At 39.9% G+C, this 16,731-nt stretch overlaps 1 protein-coding gene across 4 annotated transcripts in view; it reads right to left on the reverse strand.

Annotated features, from left to right (window-relative positions):
* Window positions 1–1,065: 1,065 nt before the first annotated feature.
* Cpn1 (carboxypeptidase N subunit 1) overlaps window positions 1,066–16,731 on the reverse strand; it is a 29,037-nt gene continuing 13,371 nt past the window's right edge. The window contains exons 4-10 of one of the 4 annotated variants that reach the window (XR_002392613.2): window positions 16,403–16,603; window positions 14,703–14,814; window positions 9,107–9,246; window positions 7,302–7,401; window positions 4,120–4,238; window positions 3,723–3,822; window positions 1,066–1,335 (exon numbers count right to left, since the gene is read on the reverse strand). Coding sequence is in view for 3 of the 4 variants with exons in the window: in XM_021253197.2 (XP_021108856.1) it covers window positions 1,186–1,335; window positions 4,120–4,238; window positions 7,302–7,401; window positions 9,107–9,246; window positions 14,703–14,814; window positions 16,403–16,603 (822 nt within the window). In the remaining variant the exon portion in view is untranslated. The remainder of the gene's footprint in view (window positions 1,336–3,722; window positions 3,823–4,119; window positions 4,239–7,301; window positions 7,402–9,106; window positions 9,247–14,702; window positions 14,815–16,402; window positions 16,604–16,731) is intronic. The other 3 variants (XM_021253197.2, XM_004838657.4, XM_004838658.4) reach the window with 3 other exon arrangements.

Here is a 16,731-nt window from a genome sequence, read left to right on the forward strand (position 1 = left end):
ATGGGTGTGGAAATATGTACCTAGAGATGTAAATCACTGAGCAGTAAGAAAGAGCTGGGCAAATTAGGGGTCCTAGTGGGGGAAGCAGAGCCTGCCCCATCTCATTGAGGCTGAGCCAGCCCTGGGGACAGCAGACCCAGGAACCCCAAAATACTCAATGAGCATTTATGAATCTGTGTGCTACAAAGTGTGTGTTGAAAGGTTACACCTCTCTTCAAAAATTTTAGTAACATCTATTTTGCTAACACATTTACTTATTTATTTATTTATTTATTTATTATTTATGCCACACTGGGGATGGAACCCAGGGCTTCATGCAAGTGCTCTACCATTGAGCTATACCTCTGTCCCACAATAATGCTTTTAGTACAAGTAGCTTCATTTTGGGGAATTCAGCAAGCTGCAAAGCACTCTGTACCACAGGGCCCAGGAGCCACACTCCAACAGCGGCACTGGCATTATACCTACACACACAGAGACTCTCTTGAAAGACGCTAAGCATTGCATGTCAAATTCTTTTCTCACTGGGAAACTACTGGTTACTGTGGAAATGGTCCTCAGGATTTCAGGAGCATTGAGTTATACCTTGGGCACACTATTCATGATGGATCACCTGAGCTTTGCAATCATCGTTCAGAAATCTTCTCAGAGCACCTGCTCTGTGCTAGACTCTGTAGACAGAGTGGCCAATCAGGCAGAACCAGTCATTTCACGCACTGTGACTGGGCCTAAGCCAGGCTTTCAGAACTGGAAACGTCCCTGAATCCTGCTGGATATATGTACAACTACACTGGTTTTCAATCCCTATTCCCTTTTTGTGGCGGTATTGAGGATTGAACCCAGGGCCTTTGCACTGAGCTACATCCACAGCCCTTTTAAAAATTTGAGACTGGGTCTCACTAAGTTGCTAAATTGCCCAGGTTAGGTTCAAACTTTTGATCCTCCTGCCTCAGCCTCTCAGGGTGCTGGGATTACAGACATCATGCCTGGCTTTCTATTCCTTTAATGACAGCCCAGACAGGGCTTTCCCTGGAACAGAATGAGACCCATTGAACAGATTCTGAATTGGTCTGAATAGGCTTATATATTTAAATATGTCCCAGATAATAAAACAGAAAGTGTGCCTAAGGGATATGAAAGCAGGAGCAGAGCCTTTGCGAAGTGCTGCCCTGGGCTCCTTGGGTTTCAGGCAGGACCTCTGTGCGGCTGCCTCATGGCTGAGTCCTTCTTTTTGGGTATCTGGGGCTGCATTTTCATTTTGCCTCCCTGTCTTCCATTGGGAGTTCTTCTCCCAGGGTTTACTTGAGTGGTGCTTCTCTGGAGATGGAAGTTAACCTGGAATGGAAAAAGCAGAAGCTGGGAGGCCGGTGTAGATTCTCTTTCACCACAGCACCAGGTTGTGAGGCAGGAGACTTGGAAGAATTATTACAGTAAGGACCCAGAGCAGCACTGTGGCATCCTGTACACTTGGCTAATACTCCTCTCAAAAGGAGTGCAAAATCACTGTCGATACATAGGGTGTGGCTGGGTGAACTAATTATACAGTTATTTGTATTAGAAAAAATATTTCTACATCTTAAGCCACGTTTTCACCAATTCTGTTGCTTAGAACAAGAGCTATGGACTGATGGTGTTCTAATATCCATCTCCTTTGTGCTGACAGTGTGAGTCACAGGGGCTCGCTCAGGCCTGCCAACAAGGGCCTCACCTGTGCCACACTGTTTGGCAACAGAGACAGGGGAGACGAAACAGATTGCCGGTATGGAGATCCTTAGACCCTAAATTTCCATGGGCATCAGTGTATCCTTTTGACAGCAATGGTGCGGCTTCCCTTCTGGCCATGCACACAGAGGAAAAGATGCTTTTGGCTGACAGATATGTGGGGAGCTGTAGAGCCCTGGCAAGCATCAGCAGGAGAGGGAGTGGCAGCGTTCTCACCACGCACCCCAGGGGTATGCCTGGGTGCCCCGCCCTTGGAACAGTTTGAGTTGCTGAAGCCAGGTGGGAGTTAAAAACAGGCCACTGACAGGAGAGGCCTCTCCTTGGTGCTATTTCCTGCCCTTTCTACAAAAATCTGCTACTTCTTTTAAGAGGGGGAATGGGGAGTTCGAGTCAACTGCATTGTAGCATTTACCATTTCCTATTTAGTAAGGCAAAAATTTAGGGAGGGATGAAGGGTAGGAAAGCGGGGCGGGGGGGCGGGGGGGGGAGGGAGAGAAGCAAAGAAGCCACAACATCTGGAAGGCCACGGGGAAAAGCAATGAGAACACTGGACCCTGGGAGATATTTTAATGTGTCTAAAATTGGAACATAAAATCCGTTTGGTAAACAATCTCTTTTTTGTTTTTTTTTTCTTTAGCCAGATGGCTATCTGCTTTAGAATGGGGAGAGAAATAGACTACTGTGGTCAATAAACAGACTCTCAGTTGTTACTGTATCTGAGAATTATATCCCATGACCCATTTCCCCTTTCTGACTTATATTTGACAAAATGAAGGGTTATGTTTATTTATTTAAAGGATATGTGAAAAAGGAGGTGAAATATTCTGAAGGAGAGTACCTCACCTAGGAGAACATGAAGCTGTTTGTCATTGAATAGATGAGCTCATAATCTAAAGCCTGCATGAGCTGCCTGCTGGTGATTTGATTTTTGGCTGTAACAAGCAAAAAGGGAAAGAGGATGCACTGGTTGGGAAACTGGGATCAGCTAACAGTTGTCAATGGAAGAGTTACTGTTTTCTTCCTGCATCTGCAAACAGAAGTAATTTATAATGTATTAAGAGTTGATAGTACAGGGGCTGAGGTCGGGGGTTATCTAGAAATTTCAGAAAAGATTTCAAATGACTTAATAACTTTTTGCCACGATCTTATGTTAAAAATAAGGATTAAGAATACTGACCATGGCTCTGTGATGCATTCGCTTAAGGGACAGCCCAAAGAGCCTGTCCTAAGTTTTAATTCCCGGCCCCCACCACTTTATCAGTAAGTGATATTGTACAACTGTCTTATTTTCTCTAACTTTAAGGTCCCTTGGGCACAAATGGGAATACTTGTTTACCTTATAGGGTTGTTGTGAAAGTTCAGTGAGGTAATCCTGGAAAGCTCTGACAGTGACTGACACACAGCACCTATTCAATAAATAGTTCCTATTGCTGTATTTAAAAAGATGAGCTGCTTGACTTCACTGTGTAGATAAAGAAAGGGAGAGGCAGGGCCAGCTAGAGCTGTTAGAGATGGAAGAGGACAGAATGAGGAGGCCCTAGGAAAGCACTCGCTTAGGACACAAGGTCCGTAGACGCTCATTAAATAGGTTACTTCAGGGCCGGGGATTTAGCTCAGTGGTTTCGCCGCCTGTTGTGCAAGCGGAAGGATCCGAGTTCGATCCCCGGCACCAAAAAAACCTAAGGATTAGTGTACATGACTTCTGAGCCCTTTATTCTCTGAGATTCGACTCTACCCTAAAGTGAAAAGTTCAGGCTATGTATCAAAGAAAGAGGTTCTTTGCTTCTTATCCTTTCTATACAGAGCCACAGAGAACTGGGCGCGGAGCACTTGACTTGCCGCAGCAGCAAGCGAAAACCTGTACTGCGCGCGCGCACCCCGTGCGCCTGAAGGCTGTAGAACGCCATCTGCTGACAGTCCTTTCTGATGGCAACAAGGAATACAACCAGAGAATCCGGGCGCGAGAATCTGAGCCAGGGTTCCAGGATTTACAAACTAACCTTTGTTGCGTGCTTGCTCTGTGTCAGTTACTACTAAATGCTGGATGTGCACTTTCTCTTTTCAAACTCTTGTAAAAGAGGCTCTATTAGCACCAGGTTGCTGAGAAAGAAACCGAGGATAAGAGATTAGGCAGTGTATTCAAGTTCTGTGAGCAAATGTGCTGGGTTTAAAACAAGACAGTACTTTGAATCGCAACAGTATATTAAACAAGAACTGGGGAAAGCCAAAAGGATACAGGGATAACAGGAGAATGACCAAAGAAAATTGAGGATAGGAGAGAATGGATTTTAATGGTGAACAAAGGAAGCTCGGCAAAGATTACAACTATGCAACTGATTGTTGAAGACATGGTATAAGTGACATCTAAAGGGTTGCGTAAGACTCAGCCGAACTCACCAGTGTTGGTTCTGCAGGACCCACGATTGCAGTTACTGTCTTTGGGTCAAACCCAGGGGCTGTGGCTGTGACAGAGTAGGTACCCGGAAGCAGCAGCCGGAAGTAGTCGCCGTGTTCACCTAAAAGTTAGAAGGACACAACTCGGTCTGCTGACTAAAAACCTGCCCCAAATGGAAATTTGATTTGAAAAGCGATCAGTGGTAGAGCACATGCTTTGCATGTATGAGGCCCCGGGTTCGATCCCTAACATCTCCATTTTATGAGCCCTGAAGGTGTTTTTGGGCTGGGGATGGATTAGCTCAGTCGCGCCGCGCCTGCCTCAAAAGCGCAAGGTCCCGAGTTTGATCCCCAATACCGAAAAGGAAAAAAAAAAAAAAAAAAAAAAAAAAGCGATCTGGATATTTCAGCTGATCACAAGCGTGTTTTTTCTTAACAGCGTGATGAAACCGACAAAGAGCTAAATTTAGGTATAAGAATAGTCCTTAACGGGAGCAGCTGCTAGAAAGAAGTCTGACTGTGCTCTACACTGAAAGAATTGTGCCCTATTCCAGACCCTATATTTTGATACAAACTCATTTCCAGTAGAGGTTCTCTAGGAGAGAGGAAAGGTTAAAGTTAATACTTTGCCTGATGAAGGAAAACATTTGAGACCTTTATTTTGATATTTGAAAAGCCACTCTGAAGAAATGGTGTCTACCTAAAGAAGTAAGAATGAGAACGATGGGTTTAACTTATAGGGAGACAGATTTTGCTAGACAGAGAAGAAACTAATGTACTAAACAGAGTTAATAGAGAAGAGGAATGCTTTATGAAATTGGGAGCACTCACTGAGAGGCTGATCAGAAGCCCTAGAAAAGCTGCTTAGTTGAGCAGTGCACAACCTGCACTAACAGCCATGGCAACCTTGGGATGGATAACCACTGGTCAGTGGTGTTGTATGCATGTAACTTTATATTCAGCGGGAGGGCAGGACTAAATGATTACTAAAAGTCTGATTTGGAGAATCATATTTTAAATATTTCTTCCATTACCTTCAAAAGTATGCTAAAGGGAAAATAAAATCAAAAGCCTATTTCTCTGTGGCAGGGTTATAGCATTTTGGCTAAAGACTTTCTGTTCTTGTGGAGCCATGATGATATCTTTAACATTTCCTTTAAGTGTTCAGTAATAAATAATTGCAATAATAAATACAATAATTATTGATGCAGGCAATAATGAGTAAGTCCTTTTTTCTACCACCTATTAAAGGTCTAGAGTAATTTACTTAAAAATTCTTTAGCAAAGGCAGTGTGTTATTATGTATATGTTAAATTGTTTAAGTTATACCCCAGGGGCTGTTATTTTCTTAATTGGGGGCTTACACTCTGGAGTAGTCAGCAGTTGTATCAGAAAGGCCCCATTCCAGGGCTGGGGACTTAGCTCAGTGGCACCTTGACTGCTTGGCAAGCACAAGGTCCTGGATTTGATCCCCAGTACTGAAAAAAAAAAATGTACTGCCCAGAAAAGTCTCATTCCAGATGCATCTAGGAAGAGGGCTCAACAGCTATCTTGATCTCACATCAACACTAAATGCTTCACTAAGTAGCATAATGAATGTGAACTTGTTAATTTAGCACAATGAGTGTTTGGAAGTGAGCATTTATTGGTGAGATTAGTGGCATTCACTGATGGCTAAAAAAATTTGAGAGACATTCTAAATGTTTACTGAATTCTTATGTCCTTGCTTAACTAGAGTACGAGAATCTAACAAGCCTAGCAGCCTGTGCATTTCATCATGGTGCCTGAAGTTTGATCCCTAAACAGTCACAGATCCAGCTACTGGACTGCACGGTTCTGGTTGTCTGATGCCTATAGGCTAGTGATGGCGAACCTTTTAGAACTTTCAAACAGCCTGCTGTGGTACATGTGCTATAGGCTTGCCACCACTGCTATAGGGTATAGAATTCTGCTTTTAAAATATTTTCTTTCCCTTAAAGAATGTAAAGAAGAGGTTCCATCTAGCTTAAACAGACTGCACAAACAGATGCCTGCTTTGTAATAAATATTTGACTGGTAAAAATATGGCTGAATCTTGCTGGAGTTGGGGTGTGGGGTTACGCAAATTTCACCTACCCCTAACTGCTAGTAGCTACTGCTATCCATTAAAAACAAACAAGCAGAGGCCTTAAGAGTTGTGCAAGATCAGTTTGGGCTGGGTCAGTCAACAGCACCATTCTTCTGTGAGACAGTTTGGGGGGCTTTGTCATAGGTGAGGCTTTTCAGAAGTGGTTGGACTAGGGTGTGTGCTGCTGGGATCAAGGATGTGATGCTGGGATTGATTCAAATGGTAGGATTAAGGCTGTCCCACTCTGGGTGTGAGTGTGGATAGCCTGGATAAGATATAAGGAACAGAAAGAGAATCTCTACTTGTTGCTTGTAGCTTGCTGCTTCTGTCTTCTGCCTTCTGCCTGCTATGAACTGCTTCTCCTCAGCAATGCCACTCTACCACGCCACCCTGAGTTGGAGCCATCCCACTGTGAACTGAAATCTCTACAAACTACGAGACAAATAAACCTTTCTTCTTTAAATTTGTGTGTCAGGTATTTTGTCTCAGCAACGAGAAAAGTAACTAAGACAAAATTTTGTACTCTTCTAGGAGGTTCCAGGTAACTCCAAGATCTGTCTCCACCATCAATCTTGCCCTGCAGCAAGTCCATTAAAACCAATCTTTCTAATTTTTCCTGAATAGACATGTAGTAAAATTCCTGAGTCAGGGACAAAGCCAAACTCAAGTTTTACAGTCCTTCTCTTTTCTACTCCATGTCACACCAGCATCTGAGCCTCTAATAGCTTCCAGCCTGGAAACACTTCTAACAAAGTTGTACACAGCAGTGACTCCTGGACTCTAATGAGGAATTACATTTACATTTTCTTCCCTGATCCTTGCCTTTCGGGGATTTCTTGCTTCACAAGCAAACGTTTTTTTGTTTGTTTGTTTTTCTTTTTTTCATTTAAACATCTTGGTTGCTTGATCTAGCCCCTTAATTACAGTCCGTATGTCTAGGAAACCCTTCCTTCCTTTGAGCCCTATCCTAGTATCTTTGTCTTTGCTAGTCTCACCAGCTTACGAACTGGCCCATGAGTTCTGCTGAAGAAGATAAGGATCAAGAACTCCCTTCACACCCCAAGCCATGGCCACCTACCTGATGTGACATCATGATTAATCCCACTGACAGAAATGACAGCCCCTGTGAGATTATTATTGTTATCATCAAGCACCATTCCCTTGATGCCCTGGTGAACCTGTAGGGAAAAGTGAACAGTAAAGATCATAAAACTTGTGCAGTGTTTAGGGTCTCAAAGCCATTTCTTATGTGTTCACATTCGATCTTCAAAAGGTAAAGATGGTCTATGCTCCTTCACCCCAATAATCTCTTCTCAACAGAAAAGACAGAGCAATCCTACAAATATAAGTCAAATCATGTCACTGTTTCACTCAAGACCCGACTCACTCAGGGCAAAAGCTACAATTCTTATGATGGTTTGTAAGGCTGAGGTGCCTGTTAGCAACCTGATCCTGGAGGTCCACACTAATTCCAGCCACAATGCTGCCCTTATCTTGACATTTTTTTAACTTAAAAAATTTAATTATGACAAATATATATCAAACAGAAAATGTACCACTTTAGCCATTTTAAGTATACAGTTCAATGTTATTAAATATATTCATAATGTACAGCCAGCACTACCACCTACCTCTTTCCACCAGGACTCTTTCCATCTTGTAAAACTGAAAGTCTGTACTCATGAAACAGTAATTCTCCATTTCCCCTTTCCCCAGCCCTGGAAACCTCCATTCTACTTTCTGTCTTGATGATTTTGATTATTCTAAATATCTCATGTAAGTGGAATCATATAGTATTTGTCTTTTTGGGACTAGCTTATTTCACTTAGCCTTAGCCTAATGGCTTCAAGATTCATCCATGTTGAGACATGTATGAGAACTTATTTCATTGTTTGTATACGCTACATTTTTATAAGTTCACCCACCAATAGGCACTTGGGTTACTTCTACTTTTTGGCTGTTGTGAAAAATACTGCTATAAACAAAAGTATACAAATAGTTCTTTGACACCCTGCTTTCAGTTTTTTTGGATATATACCCCAAGGTGGTATTGGTGAGTCCTATGGTAGTTCTATTTTAAAATTTTCTGATGGATTACCATACTGTTTTCTATAGCAGCTGCACCATTTTACATACCCACCAACAGTGCACAAGTATTCCAATTTGCCCATATCTTTGCCCACACTTGGTAATTTCTATCTTGTTGCTGTTATTGTTGTTTTTCATAGCAGCCATCCTAATGGGTATGAGGTGGTATTCCACTGTGTTTTTGATTTGCATTTCCCTAGTGATTAGAGTTAAGAATCTTTTCATATGCTTGTTGTTGGCTTTACATTTGTTGTTGTATCCATTTCAAAGGACTGTTTTTCCCTGGATATCTGCATGGTTCTCTCTTTCAACTCCTTGAAATCTCTTTTTAAATGTCACCTTTTCTGAAAGGCTTTCTTTCTAGCATTTCTCCCTTAAAACTTACTTTCTTATTTTGTTTATTTGGGGTTTTTGTTTGTTTGAGACAGAGTCTTGCTATGTAACTCAGGCTGGCCTTGAACTCTCGGTGATCCCACTGCCTCAGCCTCCCAAGTGCTCAGGAGTGTGCCACCACTCTTGGCATTTTGTTTATTGTGTGTTTATTGTCTGTCATCAATAGAATGTTAGTTCCATATGGGTAAGGATGCTTGTTTAATCAATTCCCACTTTATAGTAAAATTTCTGACAGTTCTGATAGTTGTGCTCAATCATATTAAATGACTGAATCTCACTGGTAGAAGCAATTCAAACATATTGAGTCAGAGCAAACTTAGATGAGCTACACAAAAAACCTAACCTGCCACTAAAGGACATTTCTCTTTTTGTAACCATGAAAGATGATAGATGAGATTTTACCTGTTCCAAGAATTGGATTAGGGCTTCCCGATTACCCAGCCATTCCCGTTCTAATTCCTCTTGGTGGGGAAACTTATTGCAACTGAGTTCCAATGTGATATCAAAGCAGTTGGTGTGGAGATAATTAAAATCTTGCATTCCTAGGGGAAAAAGGGAGTGGCAGATTTGTACAAATAGGTTCTCACCCAATCCCCATCTCATCTCTTTTTAATCATAATGTCTTCACCATGACCTTAATCATCTTCTATTCTACCTCTTTTTTTTTTTTTTCTTAGACAAGGTCTCAATATGTAGCCCAGGCTGGCCTCAAACTTGTGGCAATCCTCCTGCTTCTGCCTCCTGAGTGCTGGGAATATCTATTCTACCTCTTGATGCCTGTTTCCTCTTCTTTTCTATAACTCTTTCCCAAGGTTCTGAGCTCACATGTAATTTCTCTCTTTCCAGTTTACTTTCTTCATTAATGCCCATTTCATCATCTACATTTTCTGCTTTTTCCACTTCATGATTTAATTTTCCAAAGTCACCTTACTAGCTGGACCTGATAATGAAGAATATGCATGTGCACATTACTTTTAGGAGAACAGATTTTTCTCTTTAAACTGTGATATTCTTCAGACCTGGAGAGGAGGGGTTACAGATGAGATTAATATTTTGCTTTCATATCCCTCATCCCAACTGAGAACACAGCACTAACATAAAAATAGTTCTCACAGAGAAACTGACTCATGAAAAAGCATAAGGCAGCTGTATTTTGTTTTTTCTCTACCAAATGCTTACTGCTCTGATCTTCTGTATTATTCAATTGAATATTATTTGTAATGTTTCTGATTATTAAGATGGGATTTACAAATGAAGAATTGGATATTGAAATTTAAAAGTTATGTAGGAGTACAAAGGACCTAGAAAAGTTAAAACAATAACAACAACAACAACAACAACAACAAAAACCCAAAAAACCCCAAAATAGTGTTGGAAGACATTTAGTACCTAATTTTAAGACTTCTTCTTAAGCTACAGTAATCAAGGCAGTGTTGGTGTAAGGAAAGACAATGATGACTTTTGGGGGTGGATCTTCCAATGCTGCACCAACACTGCCATCCCTATAACAAAACCGCTTTCTACATACTGCCAGATCTGACTTCTAATAGTTTGTTTTGTTAAACAAATTTCTATCTATGTTCATACTCTTTTCTTCTATTATCTTTATCCAGTTTTAGGATTAACACAATGTTGAGTTCCTAAAATGAGAGGAGAAGTGTTCCTTCTTTTTTCTGCTTTAATTGTTTGATATAATTTATCAGTTAAAATGTATATGAGCCTGCTGTTGTCATATAGGTAGGTTTTCAAGCTAGAAAATATACTTTCTTTAATAGGTGTTATTCAAATTTTATATTTCCTCCAGTGTTAGTTTCATTAATTTGTCTTCCAAGGTACTTCTTAGAAGTTGTCAAATTTATTTCAAAAAAGATTTTTGTAGTATGCTTTCTATATCCTTTTAAATTCTGTAAAATCTGTGGTAATGTCTCCTAGATCTTGATATTGTAATTTTTAAAATGTATAATTGATATTGTGTAACAGGAAGAAAAGTTCTAAAGGAGCAGGGGAAGTGGGAGGGGTAGGGGAAAGGAAAAAAGGGAAAAGAAAAAATATGAGAAAAGGAAAAAAATGGAAACAAGGTCTTTGCAAATAGGGAAGGGTGGAGGATGTGAAGGGAGGGCAAGGGAAGGAGAAAAAAAATAAGAACCAAGATACTCATGTAAAGGTACAAGATCCCAATGATGAATGTAACTGTACTGTATACCTAAAATGTACCAATAAACTTAATGGGGGGTGGGGGGAAAGATGGGATTTACATAACAAAATTCATTTGTACTTAAAATTATCCATTTATTTATTTATTTATTTATTTATTTATTATTTTTTCCTGTACCAGGGATCAAATTCAGGACCTTGAGTTTTTGAGGCAGGCATGGCATCATTGAGCTAAATCCCCAGCCCTAAAAATTATCCATTTAAAGATGTCTATATTTCCCAAAGTGATCTGCAGATTCAATGCAATCCTTATGATTATTTTTACAGAAATAGAAAAATCCTAAAATTTATATGGAATTTTAAAGGAACCCCAAATAGCCAAAATAATCTTGAAAAGGAACAAAGATAGAAGACTCACTTTCTGGGCATTACGAATCTATAATAATCAAAAGAGCATGGTAAGGACATAAAGATAGACAAATACAATGGTATCTTGATTTATGAAGTTAATTTGTTTTATGATTTTGGGGAAGATGCATTTGTATTTGAGTGAGGAAGATGGCTGTGGTTGTGTTTGTCACCCAATGTGGAGTTTATGAATGGAAGCAAAATTTTATCATATGTTTTTGTTTGTAAACCAAATTGTTTGCAAATACACATTCCTGAATCAAGGTCTTATTGTAGACCAATGGAATAGAACAGAAACTCTCTGTCTATTTTTTTAGAATAGAAACTCTTGCAAACATGGTCAAATTATTTTTGACAAGGGTGCCAAGACCACTCAATTGGGAAAGAATAGTCTTCAGCAAATGGTGCTGAGAAAACTGGATATCCACAAACAAACAAACAAATGGAGTTGGACCCTGAGCTAACACCATATACAAACATTTATAAAAATGGATTCAGGTCTATAGACCTAAATATAAGAACCAAGATTATAAAACCTTCAGAAGAAAATATAGGTCAAAACTTCATGACACTGGATTTGTCAGTGACTTCTAGGTTCTGACATCAAAGGCACAGGCAACAAAAAACAAAAGGCAAATTGGATTTCAGGAAAATTGGAACACTTTGTATATCAAAAAACTGTTAACAGAGTAAAAAGGCAACCTTTAGAATGGGAGAAAATATTTGTAAATAAAGTATCTGATAATGGCTTAATACCCCAAATACATAGATCTCCTTAAACTCAACAATAAAAACCAAAAACTTTATTTAAAAATGAACAAAGACTTGAATAGGTATTTCTCCAAAGAAGATATACAAATGGCCAAAAAGCACATGAAAAGATGCTTGACAGAACTAATCACTGGGGATAAGCAATTCAAACTACCATGAGATACAACTTTGCACCTATGAGGGTGGTGACTATAAACCCACAAACAAAAAATAGTGGTGGAGAGTACTGGAGCCTGTGCACACTGAATGTACACTTGATCTTAGCCAAAAGGCTGAGAAGCAATGTGTGCACTGAATTTAAAATGGTGCAGCTGCTATGGAAAACAGTTTGGTAATTTCTTTAAAAAAATACAAATAGAATTATCTTATGACTCAACAATTCCACTTCTGGAAATATGTCCAAAAGCACTGAGAGCAAGGTTTCAAAGACATATGTGCACACCCATGTTCACAGCAGCATTATTCACAACAGCCAAAAAGTAGAAGCAACCCAGGTGTTCACTGAAAGGTGAATGCACAAGCAAAATGTAACAAATACACACAATGGAATGTTACCCAGACTTCGAAAGGAGAGAAGTTTTGACAGATGCTGCCACATGCATAAACCTTGAGACTATTATGCTAAGTGAAATAAGCCAGTCACAGAAAGACGAAGAGTGAGTGATTCCACTTCTCTGAGGAACTCAGAGTGGTCAAAATCATAACCATGAAAAATGGAATGGTGGCTGTCAGGGACTGGGGCCAAGATGAAGAGTGATGGAGATGGGTGGTGGTGGGTGCACAACATTATGAATGGAGTAACACTGAAATGCGTACTTAAATTAAGATAGAAGATTTTGTATTATGTGTATTTTACCACAATAAAAACTGAAAAATAATTTTCCATTTAACCAATTTTCACTTGCTCTTTAAACAGACAAGGGGAAGCAACCGTTACAGAAAGAGAGGGGAAAGTTGGAGAACAGTGATTGTGGTCCATTACATTTAGAATCACCTGAAGTTTGAGCCTTCAGGCAGAAAGGATTGCTGGGCCTTACCCCAGAGTTTCTGATAGGATAGGAGTGGGGTCCCAAAACTTATATTTCCAACAAATTCTCAGGTGATGCTGATGCTGTGTAGCCAAAGACCACTCTTGGAACAATTATTTTTGATTAACTGAATCTTCTTGGAATTGTGCCTGCTAATTTAGAGTGCCCATTCTTACAGGTATGGGTCATGCTTTCTCAGAGGAGAAGGGGAGAAGGGGGAGAGAGAGAAAACAAAGAACAAGTGTAATTTGAAAAAAATAATTGATGTTTTCAATATAGAGGTTATATATGTTGCTTTCCTAATAAAAACTAAAGAAATCAGTGCATAATAAAATCTTCTTTTGTGTTAAAGTGAGCTTTAGGCCACAAGAAATCTCAAGAAATCTCACTTCTCAAGACATGGTGACTCCTTAACTTCCTTCCCATTTTTCACAGGTCTGACCATCAGCTCAGCTTTCGCCAATATGCTACTTGGACTGAGGCCAGTTTAGATTTTAGAGGATGGGGAAAAGACAGACACTAAAAGATGATTTCTGAAAAATCCTGGCTTTCTGCATGAGCCTCTTGTCTATGCTTAGGTTCTCTAGCTGTTAAAAGTTCATAATCAATGGTCTATTTTTACCTTGTTCATGGGCAAGGCCCAGGGAATAGAGAGAGACACCCTTTGCTAGAGCTTTCTTCTCTTTGAGGCTTTGATATCAGGGGCCAATGCCTATGGCAAACTCCTGCTAATGAGGTGGGCAGTTAGGATACAGAGGGGAGAGATGGGGGAACTGGTCTTTCCCAGGCCAGCTCCTTTGCTCATCTGTTGCTGTATAGAGCATACTCTTGCTACTTTTTAAAATCTGACATTGAGTCGGGGATTTAGCCCATTGGTTCCGCTGCCTACCTCACAAGCACAAGGTCCCGTGTTTGATCCCCGGTACCAAAACAAAACAAAACAAAAAAAACCCTAACACTTATAATCCAGGTATTTCCCAAAGCTTTACATGAGCTAGTTTATTTAAACCATCAAAATTATGAGGCAAAAAAATAAATAAATAAACAAATAAATAAATAAAATTTTTAAAAATTATGAGGCAAATATTGTTATTCTAAATTACAGGTAAGGAAAACAAAGCACAAGGAGCTTAAACAATTAGTCCAAAGCCACATAATTGGTAAACAGGCAAGCTGGGGTTTAACCCAATTTACTTTCTTTTTTTTTTTTGAGACAGGGTCTTGGTATGTTTAGCCTGGCCTTGAATTCACTATGTAGCTCAGGCTGGCCTCGAACTTATGGCAATCCTCCTGCCTCAGCCTCTCAAGTGCTAGGATTACAGGCATGCACCACCACATCTGGCTCCAGTTTACTCTTAATACCCTTCACCAATTGGCCCCATTATGTATTTTCCCCCTATGCCCAAATCTGTTATGTAAACAACCAGTTCTGTAGGACTACAAGGTGTCTCTATCTATTTTAAAGAGTCTCAAGACAACACCAAATGCCAGCCTGAGACTTCTACATGTTTTCAGGTCTCTACTGGAGTACAAAATTCTGCAGTATTCCCACTGTTTCCTTAAGAAAACTGGTCATTCAAAAGGAGAAATGGTCACTGGTCTACCTAAACTTGAACAGTTCCCAGGACTTTCCTTACCCTTGCTGAGAGAGTACCAGGAAGCCCCATTGGTGATGCCATCTGGAAAGTAATCCCCACAGTTCCAGCCCTGGTGCATCCAGCCATGTGCATAGGAGTAGACCTTGGCCAGCTAGAAGGAAAACAGGCAGAAAATGACCTTGAATATTCCTAACTCAGATGGCAATGCTTATACTCAGAGTGAGAGCAAAGCCAAGGAGCTCTACTATGTATAAACAACAGATTATATGCTATAGTGAAAGGTAAATGATCAGGGATGGAGAGACGGTGTATGCATATGTGTGTAAGGGTGTGTGTGGGTCAGTGTGTGTGTGAATGGAGTAAGCTGTTGTTGTGTATATATACATATGGGTGTGTAGGTGGACTGGATTTAAGAGATCTGTATTCTGATTTTTCCACTTACCCAGGGCTGATTCCTCATGTACAAAGGGAGGGGTGCACTAGAAAATACAGAAGCTGCCTTCTTATTGTACCATTTTCTAGGTGAATTTTATAAAAGAAATCAAGGAGCAAGTAAAGGAGTAGTACTGTTTGTTGGCTGGCAAGAGAAATGTGTTGGAAGAACATTTTAAGATTCTCTCTATAATTCTCTTTCATTACTTATTTTGTTTTGTTTTTTTTGAGACAGGGTCTCACTACGTAGTCCAGGTGTGACTTGAACTTGCTCTGAGGCCCAGGCTGGCCTTGACCTGGTGATCCTCCTGCCTCAGCCTCCTGAATGCTAGGATTACAGGTGTGTGCCACCACACCCAGATTACTTTTTTTTTGGTACCAGGGATGAACTCCGGACCTTGACCCTCCGAGGAAGGCAACAGAAACACTGAGCTAAATCCCTGGCCCAGATTACTTTTTTATAGTAGTGGATGAAATGAGATTACTGGAGAAAAATATAATAATACATTTGCTTAGTAAAATAATTGGTATTATTCTCAATAAAATTCATTTATTAGTTCATTTATTACTCATGCTATATATACTTAATTCATTTATTATGTTATATATAAAAGTATTTTATATATCAATATATAATTATATATTAATATATTCACATATCATGATATATCCTTTTATAATTTAGTTGATACATTTTATTGTAAAATAATTATAAATTTATTATATTATTAAATATATTTAATACATTATGAATGTAAAAATTCATATATATTAATTTTATTGTATTGTTTTGAATTATTATTTAAACCTTTTTCATGTGCATGGTCTCTTTTTCATTAACATAGGCATATTAATATAAAAGTGTAAATCAGATCCCCTGAAGTTCACATTTAGAAGTCATGAGCTTAAGGGGCCGGGGATTTGGCTCAGTGGTTTCACCGCCTGCTGTGCAAGCGCAAGGACCAGAGTTCGATCCCCGATACCAAAAATAAATAAATAAATAAATAAATAAGAACTCATTAGCTTACCACCAGCACTATTGGCATATTTCTTGTTTGCCATTAGCTTAAGTTTGTTTTGCATGGTGGTAATTACAGTATAAAACTTTCCTTTTAATTTACTTTTTTATGAATTTATGGCTTATCACTTAAAGCAAATTGTAATTTACTGGACTATAAGACTCCAATGAGCAAGTTGTATTTTTTATTTTTGTAGTCTTATTCCTAAGGAGGTCCTGTGTCACTGATTTGAAGCTTGTTGCCTGAGCCCCGAGTTCCCCTGGCAGGGCAAACTGCCATTCTGCATACCTTCTGGAAAAGCTTATCGTCAGGTGTGGGGGTAGTGGTAGTGCCATGAGAACTTCGGAGCCGATGTCTGAGGGACTTGTCATATGGGTAATTGGCCACGACTGCTCCTCCATGGAGATTGGCTGAGAGAACAAAGTTAATGGAGTGCATCCACCGGATCACAGCCCGGGTCTCAGGCTCCACCTGTGGCAAGAGGACAAGCTGGTGGGAAGTTGCAACGGGAGCTGCCCTATGACTGCTGGGATAATTCTGTCGGGAAGAGGAGGCAGCTGGTCTCAATAAGAGTCCTACAGGCAGGAGAAGTGTGACTGGGGAAATTTTGACCTTTG

This window comes from Heterocephalus glaber, unplaced genomic scaffold (assembly GCF_053883595.1).
Source record: "Heterocephalus glaber isolate CG9 unplaced genomic scaffold, H.glaber_assembly_v1.0 deba00001497, whole genome shotgun sequence".
Taxonomy (NCBI): Eukaryota; Metazoa; Chordata; class Mammalia; order Rodentia; family Bathyergidae; genus Heterocephalus; species Heterocephalus glaber.